A 17,918-nucleotide genomic window follows, 5' to 3' on the forward strand; every position below is an offset into this window, starting at 1 on the left:
TTTATCCAAGTCAATATACAAACTTTACGACATTTCTTCGGATATCTGTACTGTGTATATGTGCTATACATATACATGTATAATTAGGAGTTTTACACCTGGTATTTAGTGGTTTGTTTCTCACACTCATTGCATGATCAGTGTTTAAAGGCAATCAGGGTATGTTCAGTAAATTTCTTCTATAGCAACAAGGCAGTTTTCATCAAGTCTGTGAAATGTAATTTTATTAATAGAAGAGCATGTCTTACCAGATACACTGTCCCCAAATAAATAAAATATCGGCATCATTAAAAGCACACAAACACACAGTTTTACAGGGTACAATACAAAGTCAATTTTGATCATGTTCTCACTTGCATTTACTAAAAATGTGAGAAAGACTGTAATCAATCTCTAAATAATTATCTTGCATAAAGAGAAAAGTACGGCACAATTGTTTCATAGGAGGTTTTGGAATGACAATTGGAGAAGACTTTTCTTTAAAAGATATGAAGATATATCACAAATCAAGTCACACTGTCTATAACATTAAAACATGGAATTGTACTTAATTAAAAATAAAAGTAAAGCAGCTTTCTTTCCCCACATTATACTAATTTCTATTTTTGGCAGGAATTAACAACCTTTTCCATTAGTAGGAAAATGTGCTCTGCAAACTCTCGGAGGGCACCACGGCCACCATTACATCTGCAAATATATCCCACAGCCTTCTGGGCAGTGGAGCAGGCATCAGCAGGAACAGCACTCAGGCCCACTTTCTTTAGGCACTCCTCATCAGACACTTCATTTCCTATCAAGTAAAGAGATACTGCTTGAACATTTAAAGAGACAAAGAATATTCTTTCCAAATAATGCAAACAGCAACCAATAAGAATTCTGGGTAACTTTAGTAACCTAAAGCACTGCATATAAGAATGGTACAGGTTAGATGGAACAAAAATATGTTAAAGTATTTAAAAGTATAATTTAGTGTAGGGTTATAATTCAAAATAAACTCTTATCAGTTAAATAAGTACACTTTCTGCTTGCCATGTATATTACAATTACTATGAATTATTTAAAAGTTCAAATATATGCAAGAACCCCAAGTTCATGTGGAATGATTATCAATGTTTTGGATCATTTATGAATATTTTTGTCTATTTCCTGCCACCTAGTTTTTTGGAGGCGAGGAAGAAATTCCTAGATATATTTTACCCCCAAAACTCTTCCTCATCTATCTCTGATATACATATATTTTTACAAGTGACACAATATTATCAAGCTAACAAAATCAACAATTCCTTAATATCATCTAATAATCTAGTATGTATTCAAATATCCCAAGTTGTCTTAAAATTGTCTTTTTATAGTTGATTTATGTGAGGCAGAAACCAAACAAGGTCTACATATCACTTTTTGTTGATATATATATTAAGTCTCTTTTAATCTGTATTAGTTCTGATTTGTATATCACTTATTTGTTGAAAAATTACCCATTACAACGAACATAACTATACCCCTTCTCTCCCTGTCTTGCTGCTTCTTACTCCCCATCCTTCTCACCCCTTTTTTTGACAGGATGAATTTCAGAAGCTCCCAGTACCTTAGACTCACCACTCTGAGTATAACTATTATTATACTACAGAGCAAAAACTAATAATAAAATGCTGTTTAAAAGTTTATTTGTTTTATACTTTTCTACACTTACCTACTGAAATTTTTTCTATTACTAAATGTACTGAAATTTAAATTGTTTTCATTCAAAGATGAAAATTAAGGTATTTCTTGTATTATCCATCCCCCCAAATTAAGCTTTACTTACTAAATTTTACTTATAAAAGTGTCAATATTTTTAAGGAATATGTTGTTATATGTTTATGTGGTCCATATAAAATACTGCACTAATTTTTAAAATAAAAATTTGGAGACAATTCTCTATTTTCCTGATTTTCTAACTTCTACTTTTCACAGTTGTTTTTTTATATTATGTAAGTAATGCATATCTTGACAGAAACATTTTTTAAATAAAAGCAAAACTATTCAAAATCATCCTAATTATCACTAATAGTCACTACAATTTGGCATATATAATTCTAGTTTTACCTGTATAAATAATACACTTATTATTGCTATATACAGGCACTATGTTATGCATTTTATATTATTTCTGATTTTTTTCCAATGGTTTTATTAAGTTTGATTTGTGTTTATATTATAAATAGGAAAACTAAGGTTTAGAGGAGCTTGCATATGGCCACACAGATAATAAGTATAGCTGGGATTTGTTATATGTTCCAATAAAATTGTTTTCTTCTTATAAAACTTGGATCACTTTCTATCAAAGGTTCTACAGTATTTTTCTCCATAGAATCTTCACATGTAGTTCACAGGCTGTTTCTGAAGTCCCCAGATCATATGCTTCCAAAGCATTCTATGCTGCTTTAGTGGTCCATATTACCTTGTATTTATTTCATATATGGTTTATAGTTATGTATTTTAATAACTTGCCATTATCAATATTTAAAATACTGACATTAGACTGTAAGCTCTGTTAAGTATTAAGTCTCAGGAACTAAAACCTGCATATAGTAGACATCTAATAAATATATTTGGTTAATACTAAAGTGAAAAACTTGTGACATCTGACCGTGTAAATAAATATAGCTTACAGCATTGTTTTTAATGGTTGCATAGTATTTGATTTTATGGGTACTCTATTTTTGTGGGATATTTAGGTGATTTATTTTTTTCCTCCATTATTGGCACATTGGTCCAATTTCTTTCCTGAAATTTGAGTTTTGGGGTTAAAACTATGTACATGTAATAATTGCTAAAATATTCAGAGTGTGCTTTTTATATATTAGGAATCTGCTAAATGCTTTACCTATATTATATCATTAATCCCTATAACAGACCAATGACAATACGTACTTTGAACAGTTCCAGTTTACAGATAAGAAAACCAAGGCTTTCCTTACCAAAACTGGCATCAGTGTTGTGGTCTGACTCCACTAGACTACACTTGATAAATATTATCAAAGTGACGTCCAGAAAGAAGGGCTGTCCCAATTTTATACCTTTGTCATTAGTGTAAGAGAGTTTCTATTTCCTTACAATCATGCAAATGTTGGGAAGTTTCTTTCTTATTTCTCTATATATTTCTTTAAAAAAAATCCTGGCTGAAGAAAAAGATACCAACCAAGATATGCCACTTCTTTCCAGCACAGGCCCATTTCTTTTCTCCATTCATCCACAACTGCCAGCTTGTCTGGTACATTGACTTCCATTTTGCAGTCCAGTTTTAAGGAAGAGAGTGTCTGCTTTGAACAGGCCCTTTCTGAGATTAACCTCACCTTAAAAAAAATAATAAAATAAAGGAAACAGAATAAGATAATACCTTGTATATAATACAAGTCACAACTAAGTAGTCTTTTGTCCTTCTGAAGGACAAATTCAGTAAAATCAACTGTTATTTTAAAATAATAAAGTTTTAAAACATTTTATATCTAATAGTCCCATAAAGGTGAAAGACAGTTTTTTACTGTGGAAAGGATACTATCTACAGGTAAAAAATACAACATACACTGTCTGAAGCCAATCTAAGATTCTCCTATAATTCAGTTTACCCAAAGAAAAGTCCATATTTTGTCTCTTGCTCTGCTTAGGAACACACATATTAAGAGTTCTAGTGAATTATGAGAAATCATCTTAGCCTTCATTTTTGAAAATACACAAATACTAACCTATTGTGAATTAAAAATTTTAATCATAAGAATAAGCTACATTTTAAAGTCCATAAGATATTAGCTTTTTCTAAACACTGACACTTATTTTTTTATTAAATCTTTCCTGTTGCAAGATCCTATGGCAACTAGGTAGCACCTATTTAAAAATAGTATGTTCACAAACAATAAATATTACTCATTGGTTGGCATTTTGCTCATCTAAAAGTAAATAGTATGATAATTTTCTAGGCATGTGAAGGCTAAATTTCAGATATTTTAATAGATAATACTAAAAATGTATATTTCATTTCCCTCACATTCATTGACCCTGAATCATAATCTTAAAAAACATTGCTATATTCAGGGGCACATACCTCAATACCACTTTTCTTTAATAAACTTATGCCAATAGCATCTTTTACATCATAAGATATTATTTCTTTTTGGTCTCCTGATATATAAATGTGGCCATTGGTGAGACATCCATCAATACTGCAAACCAAAAGTTTTATCTCCTTAAACTTCTCTTTGCCAAAATAGCCATATCTAAAAGAAACCAAATAGACCTTTGAATACAAGTGCAATACTAATCACTCCCTCTCATCTGGCTAATGCCAGTAAACTTAATAACCCATTCCCATTCAATTACTCAAACATTGCCCTTCATATTTACTTCACATATACACTTCAACTTACAGTGGAGACTAAGTTATAGTGTGGTCTAAGTGGACTCTGTGTTTCTCAATATACTGAATAAGTCATCTAAAGGAATATTTTATGTATATGTCTTCCTCACATGAGCAAACAAATTATACAGATCCTAAGATGGTGGAGTATCACAAATCAGTGTTCATAAATACAATTAACATATCTACTAAAATAATGTTAGGGTCTCGTGCAAAGACCATATGTCTTGTTTTTACCTTAATACTCGTTGTTCTGCAATAGGCCAATCAATATCCACATCTATGTCCACACTGTGCTCAGCTCGCATTTCGTAGTAGGCCATTTTTCCACCCTAAACATAGCACAAATGCCATGAGTACTGATTTTAACACGCATTTACATATATCAAAACGTTTCTAATACAGAACAATGAATTCATTTCTACAGTACTGAGAGAAATAAATACCCAGTAATATTAATAACATACAACAAATCCTTTTTTAACCACATAAAACAAGTAACTTTAACATTTTTCAGCTTTCATCTACAGAGTGCAAGTTCTCATTTTTCTTTGAATAGATTTCTATTTTAAGATTGCAAAAAGTGGAAATAATACCCACCCTCCAGTTTTCTGACCACAGGAATTTTCTGTTCTGGCAGTCTCTCTCATCATCATTCAAAAGCAGTATAAATGCTTTTGGAAGTTGTTACTATTTGAAACTAAGGGGCAAGATAGGGAAGGAAGGAATAACTGTAGTATCTACTGTACAGAATTATCTTAGATCCCTGCGTTACAGATGGGAGTGGGAAGTATGTCTGAGTCATGTGTGGGCAAAGGTACGGATGGTTTCCTGATCCTGGGACATGGGGTCAAGAGGAGAAGCCTTTCCTGTGATTACATTCATTTCAATGTCAAGCTCAATTTTTCAGAATTGCTTGTCTCCTCACAAATCTAGTTAGGATGAGAGACTTCACTTTTCTCTACACTTCAGGGAAGGGTCAACCACAGTTAGAGAAGGTGGTGTCTCTATCTGTCAAATAGAATTTTCCTTAACACTCAAACTTAGCTAGTCAGCCTACAGTTTGCCTATGAAGTGACTGGAAGATTGGAGAAACACTTTTCCCTCAGCTCATGGGTCACATGCGAATTTCTATTACAGAGAGTGGAGTTTTAGGGTTTTTTTAAACACTATATTTTGAGTAACATAAGGATCTGAATCCAAATCCTGACAGTATCATTTACTACTTGTTTTGGCCTTGAGTCAATTACTTCATTTTTCAGAGCAGCCATTTCTTCCTCTGAAAAACTGGGCTAGGAATGTCCACTTTATTCTGTAGCTATGCAGGTTACAAGAGATATCTTATGTAGTGGTTCTATAGTCCTTGGTGCATAGTAAGTGCTAAATAATAGCAATAACTAAAATGAAAAAATAGCATATGATGTAACCATGTGGGCTCTAAAAATGAGAGAGACATCCAACCTCATTTTGAAATAAGAGCAAGGACAGATAAAACAATATATTCTAAGTTACATAAGGATAGAGACAGAACTATAGTCAGTTTTCCTGATGCCCAGGTTGGTGCTATCTCACCTCTGCTATACTGGGTTTTGTTTGTTTGTTTCTTTTTAAAGTAACACAAGTTATTCAACTGTATAACCACAACCTGACAGTAACACAACCATAAATTAAACAGAGTTTTGAGAGGAATAATATGAACACCAGGACACATATAGAACATTCAATATTTGACTCATTTCTTATCATGTTATAGTTGTAGCAGAATTCCTTGCATATTTACTAAATGGATTCCAAAGATCAGTTTGGGGTAAGCCTGCAGGATAAATGCCTCACATAAAAAATGTTGTCAGTTACGGCCTTTCCTTTAGGGGTTGATATTTTCCATTATGAACTGTGCCATACCTCTTTCCTAAAACTCAAAGCATAAACACAAAAGGGTTTCAAAGGTTTTTGCAAAATGAAGGCACAAACCTGTAAGTAACCCATCTCTATTAAATGTCTTTTAGCAAAATAAAATGAGCCATTTTCATATAATTCTCCATCCCAATCTTGTCGACGAGGTCGTTTAGCTGGATTCAAATTCAGAGGTTCAGTCACATCACGAACTAAAAGCAAAAAGCTATAGTAAGTCCACATTGCTCTGGATACTAAAAGTGTTCATTCAGTAATTATTTTAAAAGCATAAAAATGAACTCATAATGTAAAATATTTCTGTATCTGGATAAATAATTAAAAGATTTTAACAAAATCCCTAATAATTCTGATAACTTACGTTTGTTTTATTATAACAATAATGAAAAAATAAAGTATTTCATAGAGGAATTCTGCATAATTAAGATTTTAAGGTATTTATATAAATATAACACTTTAGGAGGATATCAAGACAACCTTAAAGTTACTTCAAGAAAACTGGCTTGTCATAAAATATCCATATTCAATATTTGATCCCTTTAAAACTATTTTTTCATTATTTCTATAGAAATACAACACATGCATTATTTATCTAATGTGGTTGAGAAATGACTTTCATGGAATTATAGAAAAATGAAAATTTCCCCATTAAATTACTGAAACTTTTATAGTGAGAGAAATGTTTATATAATGTATTAGGCATTCTTACCAGTGGTTAAAAAGATACTAACCATAATAATAAATAATATTTGTTTATTTGTTATTCTTGGTAATGAAGCTCAGCAATATCAACATTAAATATCACAACATGATATAATAAATGATGCTCTCAGTACTGATATCTAGATTCCCATGCCTTTTCACTTAATTTTTCCCAAACTTTGTCTGTGGACGTGGATGGGTAGGTACATAGGCACTTGTGTTGTGTGCGTATTTAATAGTTGGTGATTCTTCAGAATCTTTCTTCACTTTTGGTTGTCACTTCTGTATATAAAGGCTTCTAGGAATAACCTCTACATGCTTCCCTAATGCAACCATCCTCTGCTCAACTCCACCTCAATGTCTGATATAATTAGGAAAATACTCAGTACACATATATTGATTATGTGGTATCGTTTTATAGGCAATGGATACACAGCAGTGAACATAACCTTCTCTACTCCCATGAAGTGTGCAACCTAGTGATGGAGATAGGCAATAAGCAAACAAACTAGATGATTTAAGTCATACTTTGAAGAAAAGGAAAGAGATGAACAAGTCTTTCTTAGGTGAACAAGGATCAGTGGCTGAATTCTCACTGAATATTTGCTTAGTCTGAGGAAGAGGTAAGAGAAAAATCAAGCTTGGCCTAAGCAGAGGGACTTTGCTGGAATAAGGAGAAACCAGAAGGGTTTTTATAGTTGTAACCCAGCCCAATTCCTAGATCAAAGTGATTAGCCCCTATCCTGTCAGAAGAAAAGGTTTGTCCTGCCTGGAGGAAAATAATATATACTTCAGTCTCTATGTCTGGCACATGATAAAATATGATACTTATAAAGCAGCAGAAATACATGACCCCTAATCAGAAAAAATGTCATAGAAACAGAACTATAAATGACCCAGATGTTGGAATTTTCAATCAAGAATTTTCAAATAACTATCATGAACACCTTAAAGAAATCAGAAAGATTTTTAAAAATTATTTTATTATTTTTTTAATATATTTTTATTGATTTCAATACAGAAAAGATTGTGAGAGATATGTGGACAACATAAAATTGTTTAAAATCCATTTAAATTGGAGTCCCAAAAAAAGAGGAAAAAAAAAATGTGGCAGAAAAAATATTTGAAGAGAAATTTTGAAAACTGATGACAGATATCATCAACGTATAGATATGAAAAGTTCAGAGAACTCCAAACAGTATGAACACAAAGAAAACCACAGCAATACAAATTAGAGTCAAGCTATGGAAACTAAAGATAAAGATAAAATCTTAAAAGTAGCCTGAGGAAAATCATATTCAGAAGCAATAGTGAGAATTACACCTGATTTCATATAAGAAACAATGGATGGTAGAAGATAATGGAATAACATGTTAAAGATGCATCTTCAAAAGAGTAACATCCTAAGTTACATATATGTTAGAGATAATTAGGCCAGCTTTCCTACATTTAAGGCACCTAACAGAAACCATAATGCCTTTCCTCAGGTATGTTACATTTACCTATTTGTTGGTGATTCTACTCTTTATTACATATTTTGCAAATTTATCTGGCTAGGAATCAGGCTCTACCTAAACCCTATGGAACTCTTCGTACATAAGGAGTTACATATTTTGGGAAGTAATCCCACAATTCATTCTTGAGGTCACCTAAAACTTTCTGGTGGATGCTTTCCATTCACACAATTCTATATGATTTGTATGGAGTTTATCAAATATGTCTAGAACAAGCATAAAAGTATTTGATCTAGATTACATGTCAATCTGAAAAGGCAAATAAATGGTTAAAATGGTCCTTTGTAAAAATAAAGCAAGGAATTAATTTGGGTTCACTGTCTTCCCTCAGAAATCACAAAATTTAGAACTGATTAGAAATGTTATTACCTACTACAGTTAAGAATCATATGTTCTCTTTTACTGCTCCCTTTTTACTCTCCTCAATCCTAAAGAATATTTGCATATAAAAAAACTGATTCTCCATAAAATGAGCTAAAATAAAGACTGATATAACAGATTACCTCCTTTCTGAATTTCACTCCATCGAAATTGATGGCGTCTCACAACAGAGAAAACAGAATCATACCCTTCTTCTCGAATCATTTCTGCAACTTTTTGAAGGTCAGCAGGATGTAAACATGGAGAAGTAGCCTGAATATTTCCTACAATGTCAACCTCTTTAAAAAGACAAAACAAAAAGACATCAGAATAAAGCTCTTTGCAAGACAGTAATCTTAAATGCAAATGTTAAAACAAGTCTTGTGAAATTATAAGTAGGAAATTACATAAAATTTTGAATAAATTATTAAACTCATACCATTGTGATAACTAAGAAATTCTACGATGGCATCTAATGAGGTAGAGCTGTCTTTTGAAACTTCAGAACTTCTTCGGTGAACTTGTGCACCAAATTGTTTGGCCACATTCTCAATTTCATCATGGTCCGTTGAAACCCACACACTGTACAAATATTAAAAAGAACAAATACATAGAGCCAAATCACTAAAAGAAATCACTAAAGATAAAAAGGAGCTCTAAAACCCCCAAACACAGCTCACACAATGTTAGCATAGTTTTTGTACCATCAAAATACTACAGATCCAAAACAATACAAAATTTGAAAAAATACAGTACTTTTAATATAAACAGTATTTTTAAATATCTAAAATGTCCTAGATATGTTTATATTTACATATAGAAATATTTATATTACATATAACATAGCTATTTATATAAGTATCATTTATGTAGCTCTAAATGTAGTTTCATAAAATTGGAAAGAAAGGTACTTGGAACTTTTAAGACTACTAGTATATTAAGCAAAACAGTAGCTCTAGAAGTTCAAATCTAAAGAAAATAAAACAGATTTTGCTTCTTATTCCTCATCCAAATCTAAAATACTTTATGAAGTATTTTAATATACTTGCTAAGAGGAAAAAAAGGACTTTGGTTAGCTTAGAAGTCTGAGCTCAAAATAACAAAAATTTGCAACTTTTTTTTTTTTGTGCCAATTAATAATGAGTATATATATAAATATTTGAACACAACAGACTGGGCTACAATCCACTGATAACAATTAGAACATGACCTGATTGGTTCAGGAGAGTTTAGCTTAACAGCTCTATTAACCACAGCTAACACAATTGCCCATTTAGACTTTAAATGAATGATGACTAAAAACTAAAAGCTATTCTGAAGAGGTGTACTAATCTCTATTAAAATTAAGTTTCCTGGACCATTACAAATTCCCACTGCTAGAAAGAAAAGATGTGAATATTACTACAGTCACAACGTTTTACTAGTAATATTACACAAAGATAATTTAATGACTTACAGACTTTGGCATATACATGTATTTTTCTTTTATCCCCTTCATTCAACATTCTTTGAAAAAGGAACTACAAGTTTCAAATGTCTGTGCTCAATTGCCAAGAATGAAAAGAAAGTCAATAACTGAAGAAAATTTTCTGACATCTCTTGATTTCATTTATTAATTTCATTTCATTTATTCCCTTTAATATTTGCAGGAGGATTTAAATGTGGCAGTAAAGTCAATTACCCCCCAATTTTTTTCTAAGGAATCCTAATAAATAAGATGAGTCACTGGCTAGGGGTCAGGTGTCTCATACCTATTCATGCTACTCTGTGCAAGACAGAACATGGGGCCCCCATCTTCCTCTATCTTGAAATCTGAAATAATTTGGGGATAGGTTTTCACTGGAGAAATGTCACAACCAAAGGTATATAACAAAATAAAGTACCAATGAAAACCTAGTGAATTTTTAAAATAGAGGTAAAGGGAGAATGGTAAGATGGTAATAGAATATAGTTAAAAGTTAACAGTAAAAGCAAAAATATGAGTCTTTTGACATATAATTTACCTCATTAATTGAAATAAATTACTGAAGCCATTTACTTTATTATCCTGATCTTTACTGGATTCAGTGATCTTTTTTAACTGCTTAAAAGACAAACTTAAAAAACAGAGGTTTTGGAAGAAGTTTGTTTGCTTGTTTTTCTTCTTTGCTCCCTTTTATCATTCACTCATTCCTTTATTGATGAAATGTTTACTTAGTCCTAGTCTGTTTCAGGTACTAGACACTTGTCTGGACACGGGATACACAGACCATTTTCTTGAGAAACTCTGGGCCTATCGCAGAGACAGAGGCCAACACAGTACTATAATTCCCTTGAAGCCATTAAGTAAACAGAGGTAAGGAAGCAATAACTAACCTTTCTGTAATGCTTTACCTTTAACAAAGTATTTTTATAGTGCTTGCTGTATAACTGGTGCTAACATATATTTGCTGAATGAAACAGTAAATGGTTGAGAGCATGGGCTCTAAAGGAAGGCGTTCAAATCCTGGCTCCACCACACGCTAGCTATATGATTCTATGCAAAATGCATAATCTCCCAAAGCCTCAATTTTCAGTAAAATAGAGGTGATAATAGTAATTACCCCATACAGTTCTTATGAGGATTAACTATAAACCACAACACAGAATGAACATTAAATAAATGTTTGCTATTCAAAATAATAAAATAGAAATGGTAATAAAAAAAATCTACACAGTCTCATTTAATCCTCACAATGACCCTGATGGAAGGGAAACTGAAGTTCTGCTTTCAGACCATCAAAGGTCCAAATGTCTAATTTGTATTATACAAGGCAATGACACTGGGAATCTGACAATAGCATCCAATATGTACACTTAAAATCCAGCGATCATCACCTATTATTAGAAGGTCTAAGTAAGTAGATAATTTTCCTTTGATTTAGGGGAATCAGATGAGGAAGGGAAAAAGAGAAAGGAGCAAATGAACAAACAGGCCTAACAAAATTTAAAATCAAATTTAGAGTAAATGTCAAAGTCTAAATGCCAACGGCTTTAGCCTCACATGAAATCATCTAATAGGATAATCAGGAATCTCAACCATGGTGCCTATGAAAGTTATTTCAAATCGTACACTGCCATTTTTATGAGAACAGTGCATAGGCCTTTCATTAGTCAGAAGTCCACACCTAGAAATGCTTATTTTTCACAAGTATGTTAGATAACATTTTTAAAAAATCAATTTGTTCTGAGGTTTACTTACATAGCACTGAACCACGGTTGAAAATTAGGCTTTTACAAATTCAGCCCTAATAAGAACTTTTTACTGAAAGAAAATAAAATTATCGCAGTATTTTTTCTTCACTGCTAACAATCCAAGTTAGTAACTTTTTAAGTATTACTAGCTTTGATTCTGAGCAGGCCAGAAAAATCTGCCTCAACTGAGTCAAATCATTATTTTGAACAAATAATCTCCTGAAAAACACAAATCAGGCAGATTTCCTTCCTGGGTTAAATATTTGTTGAAGAAAGAAAGTAGATGGTAAGAGGCAGGAAGGCTGCTCCAAATTCCAACTGCAGCATCAGAGTAAGTCAATTAAATTCAACCAGCACATTTTAACTGAGGTTCTGATATATAAAGCATACCAAAGCTCACAAGAAGCTTTTCACTTAGTAGAGCAGGGGTCATCCCAGGCCAAATTTGGTTCAAAACAATGTTAGAATTTAAAAAAACTTTGAAATAATTACAACTTTCCCATTTTACCAGTACGGAAACTGGCCCATGGAAGAGATGAAGATTGTAAAAACCTTCAGTACAAGGGGAAAATGTCAAGGATAGATCACACAGTCACTATATGCCAGGCACTATTCTAAGGGTTGCATATACTTTATCTCAATTCCCTCAGCAAGCCTATGAGATAAGACATTCTGAAGATGACACGGAGGCACAGAGACATTAAGCGATTTACCCAAATTTGCAATTAATACATCCATTTGATTCCAGGGTGGATCAGCAAAACCTTCATGGAGGAAGTAATGCTGGTCCCTTCTATTAACTTTTGAGTTGTTTTCCAGATCTCTAGAAAGGATGCCAGATAGTGAGCAGCTATGTGACTTGAATAGAATAAAATCACATTAACAGACAATACTGTAAGTTAGAAAAGGGAGTTAGAGTCCTGGCCCAGTAGCTCAGTTGGTTAGAGCATTGTCCTGGTATACCAAGGCTATGGGTTCAATCCCCAATCAGGGCATATACAAGAATCAATCAATAAACGCATACATAAGTAGAACAACAAATTGATGTTTCTTTTTCTCTCAGTCTTTCACTTCCTCCCTCTCTAGAATCAATAAATAAAAAGTTAAAAAAAAAAAAAAAGCAGAAAGAATTAGCTTATGCTCATTTTGCTAGTAAGGAAAATACTGGTTTTATTACTTCTAAATATTATTGGTATAGTGACAGATACCATAGGTGGCTCAAATTATAAAACATTAAGGAGTTTATACTCTAGTCTAGATGTATTAAATAAAACTCGCACAGAAAAAGTTAATACAGTATTCCAGTCATTTACTCTTTCATGGAATTATAAAGAAATGCATTTTAATAAAAAGAGGGAAATCGCTCGGCTAGGCGTGGCTCAGCGATTGAGCGTCAATCTAGGATCCAGGAGACTGTGGTTCGATTCCTGGTCGGGACACATGCCCGGGTTACAGGCTTGATCCCTGGTTGGGGGTATGCAGGAGGCAGCAGATCAATGATGACTCTCCCATCATTGGTGTTTCTATCTCTCTCCCTCTCCTTTCTTCTCTCTGAAATCAATGAAGATATATTTTTTTTAAAAAAGGAAAATCACTGACATATTTTTCAATAATTTCATAGCAAAATCCCCAATGTCTGCCACAATAGTTGTTTCTTGAGTTTTGACTTACAGTGTCTATTCCCTCTTTTGGTAATTACACTCCAGTTTTTCTCTTGATGAACCTCTCTGTCATTGTTTCAGGAGGAGCTTCATTACTGGCTCCAGGAGTAAAAGACAGGGCTAGACTATACCAAAACAAGCACTGTGTTCTCATAGCCACAGTAACTGGTTCGAGGATGAGCAGGGGACCCAAATGAGACCTAATGAGACTAAGTCGCAAAACTGCTCTTTCTGACTAGACTTAAACCTGGCAGAATATGAGGAATACTGTCAAGGATAAACAAAGCCAGACACTAGTTATAGCAGCAAAGACAGGTTTCATTCATTCATTCATTCATTATTGTAATAGGGAAAAGATTCCAGCGTGAACAACTTAAATTCTCCAAAACAAGGCTAGAGACATGTTAAAGCCTGGGGTGTGCTAAGGGAAAGGCACTGAGGGGTGTTAAAGAGGGTGAGTCCATATGACTAGGCCATTCTGGGTGTGTTAACGAGTGCTTATCTACAGGAGAAATAAACTTCTACCTTATGACAGGAGGCAAGGTACAAGTTGAAGCAAGGCACCGTAATCCTCTCTAGGGACTGGGAAGGAGTTACCTCCCAGAATGTTTGCATTTCAGAGATGGCTGTCAGGTCCCTGTGGAAAGTTCTGGATGGTAAATTTAGATCTCAAAGGGCAGAAAAGGGATTTATAATTGCAAACTTTCTAAAGTAACTGTTATAAGGAGTTCAGGGGCTGTTAAAACAAAAGTAAATTCTCCTGGCAGAATTGAGCTTTCTCAGGCAGGCATTTTTAAGGGGGGCTAGGATCACCCTAAGAACATGGACTTAAGTTGCTAGAAACCATGCTAGAGTTTGGTTGAGTACCAAGGTTTGGATTGGAGGTGCTATGTGTGTGAAAATTTCTCAGCACAACCACCTTGATACCATAAAGGAAGAGCCTATATAGAAAAACCAAGAAAGAGGATTCCAGTGACAGAGTATACCATCACCTTACTTTATTTTAAAAATATTTATTACCACCTGATACATATACATTAATTTGTTTGTATACTGTCTGTCTCCCCCTAATATAATGAAAACTCCATGAAACTAGGGACTGGTCCTATTGCTACACTATAATCTCTGGTTAGGGACATTTAACAGTGCCTATCACCAAGGATAGTTAATAAATATTTGCTGAATGAATGAATCACTTTTTGCCCTTGAATATGATGGTACTTCAAACAAGCCTTATTTTTTTTTTTTTTTTGGTTAGTCAGTTTGAAAGGGGTGTCCTTACATATGCAACCAAAGATATGTAAATGAGTTCTGCTTTCATTCTGTAAAGTTAAAAAAAATATTTCATTGATTTTTAGAGAGAGGGGGAAAGGGAGAGAAACATGGATGTGAGAGTGAAACATCAATCAGCTGACTCCTGTACAACCCACCCCCCCAATCAAGCCAAAACCCAGCATGTGCCCAGACAGGGAAATAGAACCAATAGAACCAGCAACCTTTCCGTACGTGGGAGGATGCCCAACCAACTGAGCCACACTGGCCAGGGCTCAATCTGTAATTTTGATTTCAAGTTCATTTCACAAAAATAGGACTTTACTACACCACTGCTGCCTGGATGCAGCCTCTCTTAGTCCCTATATTTCAGTGTATACCCTTTGTAAGGTGGTGAAAATTTTCAAAAGTCTGTGAAAAACCATGTCACATTCACCCAGATATTATTCCCTTGGATGTATACAGCAGAAATTAGGGCTCAGTAAATGTTTACTGAAATCAACCAAATTCTCAAGTCTTCCCTTATCTCTCCCGCTGCACACTTCCTATTACATTAGTGTTTTCTTCTGGGTGCCAGCTCCTATTTACCTCTCTCCACCCAGGCTTCCTTTTTGGATTAAAACATTAAAGGAATTAGTAAATTTATACATTTTTGTTATCTCCTTTTTAAACAAGATGGGGTAAATGAAAATCAGTTACTCGTATATAAATGTGGGTAATTAATATGCTTCAAAAACAGCCATCTCTTTAAAAACCAAAACCCAAACATCAACAGGTTAAAATAATTGACTCTCCTCAATAACAAATTCAAATACAATTAGGCTGAAGTTACTATGTGTAAATTTATTCTTGGCACAGAATTCTGCCTCCCATCTTTTATGAATGACATCAGCTTGTAACCCCTAACCATTACGGCACATGGCAATGTCTCTATATGAGCAACAATGCAGCTGTCCTTAGGGCAGCCAAAGGTAGGATAAAACCATTTACGAGCACATAAACCGGCGAGCCGCACGCTCTCCCACTGTCTCTCACCTGCCTGCAAATGTAGGGAGCCCTCATTGTGCTGACTCACAGGCAGACAGCTTTGGGTATTTTTCAAAGGTCAGGAAAGGATCTCCAAGCTGAGCTTAAAATGAGAAAGCCTTTCCACCCCACTCCACTAATGAACCTGACGCCTCCCGAATCTGCCACACCGAGTGCTTATCAGACGCTGAGCCACAGGGGCACCCCAAGGGCCTGGGTCTAAGAGTTCACACACGACCGCAGACGTTTCACAGCAGTGGCCTCCTCTACCCGGTCAGGTCAACCAGCGGCGGAAGACGGTGAAGAGAAAATGTCCCCCTTTACGGGTGGCACTCAAAAGGGCGGGGACAGGAACTGTCCAGGTCACGGCTGTTAGCAGCTACAGAACAAGGAAGAGGCTGGAGCCCGTTCTCCCTGGGCTCTCAGCCGGGGCCCAGACGCCCCGGATCCTGCACACCCCCCTTTCAGGGGCGAGCGCCCGGGGCCCCACCTGCTCCCGCGGCCCCGGCTGCTCCCGCGGCCCGGCGCCCGCTCCGGACCCCCGCCCCGGCCGCGCTGCCCGCTCTCGTTCGTGCGCACCTCTGGAAGACCCCCGAGTCCAGGGCCGCACGCAGGACCCAGCCAATGAGCGGGACCCCCGCCAGGTGCTTAATGTTCTTCAGGGGGATGCCCTTGCTGCCGCCCCGGGCCAGAATTAGGGCCGCCAGGTGCGGGGGCTTCTCCACACCTCGGCCCTGGCCGCCCCGGGAGTTGCGCTGCAGCTTCGGCGGCCTGCCCCGGGCCGGCCGCCCCCGCGGGTTGGACACGGAGGTGGCGGCCCCCTTCTCCACCGAGTCCATCTTCCTCCCACGCCTTCTCCCCAGCTTCTCCACATCCGGGAGCTCTTCTCTCACCACCTCGGCCGGGCGCAGCCGGATCTCCCCGCCCCGCCGCTCTCCGGGTGGCTGCTCCTGGCCCCGCCCCGGCCCGGCCCGCCCCTTCGCGGGGGACGCTGGGAATTGTAGTCCGTGACTGCCTCGCCGCGGTCTCCTAGGCCAGGTAACCTGGGCTCCAAACCCAAGCCTAGCAGTGGACCTCCAGAGATGACTGGAAGGAAGTGCCGCTTCGGGGGTAGCGCGGGGGCGGGTGGGTTTGATATCGTAAGGAGATTTCTAAAATAGGCAACAGAGATTATTGATTCTTTGCTAAAGAACTTAGCCGCTTAAGAATTGTAGTGGGTTTCCTACTGCATACCTTGATGCACCCTAATATGAGTCAATTTTATATTTAAAAATTATATTTTAAACGTATATCTTTCTGCTGTGCTGCTGTGACTCATCACTTCCAAGAGATTACCTCATTCGAATGCCCTACATTCACCTTCAATTCAACATTTAAACAACTCAACCCTCCCTCCGGGCTCAATCTGCTTCTACCTCTGCATTTTCTATTAACATCACCAGCCAGCCAGCAGCAAAAACCTGGAAGGCAACCTGACTCTTCTCCCCTTTTCTAGTTTTTTTCATGTGTCTGTTTGGTTTTGGAGTTTTGGTGTCTTTTTGTTTGTTTTTTGTCTGCTAAAAATCTTTCCCTTTTAGGAATTGTTTCTGATCTTACCTGGTGGGGCTTCCACTCACATCCATAGGAGGGTGTGTAACCCAAGCTGATCAATCCAAGTGCCTCGTCTTCCTGAACACAGCGGTGGTCTAGGGACAGGCATGTGATCAAGCAGAGCCCACTGGAGTACTTCCCAGAGACCCTGGGAAAGAAAGGATCTTTCTCTTACTGAGTTTTTGGGTAATTGGGGCCTTATAAACCTGAATCCTCAGAGCAGGGTAAGGGGAGGGGAGTAGGGGATTTGCTGTTCTGAAATGGGCCGAAACACCA

The 17,918-nt window shown here is 36.1% G+C and overlaps 1 protein-coding gene across 1 annotated transcript; it reads right to left on the reverse strand.

Annotated features, from left to right (window-relative positions):
* Nucleotides 1–207: 207 nt before the first annotated feature.
* On the reverse strand, nt 208–16,891 carry CMAS (cytidine monophosphate N-acetylneuraminic acid synthetase). The gene is made up of 8 exons (XM_016197399.2): nt 16,632–16,891; nt 9,320–9,462; nt 9,024–9,179; nt 6,365–6,498; nt 4,631–4,725; nt 4,082–4,253; nt 3,182–3,335; nt 208–790 (listed from the first exon to the last, which is right to left on the reverse strand). The coding sequence occupies exons 1-8, from the start codon at nt 16,889–16,891 to the stop codon at nt 600–602; spliced, it is 1,305 nt and encodes a 434-aa protein (XP_016052885.1). The 3' UTR covers nt 208–599.
* Between the last annotated feature and the right edge of the window lie 1,027 nt (nt 16,892–17,918).

The sequence above is a fragment of the Miniopterus natalensis genome, chromosome 2, assembly GCF_054644295.1.
Source record: "Miniopterus natalensis isolate mMinNat1 chromosome 2, mMinNat1.hap1, whole genome shotgun sequence".
NCBI lineage: Eukaryota > Metazoa > Chordata > Mammalia > Chiroptera > Miniopteridae > Miniopterus > Miniopterus natalensis.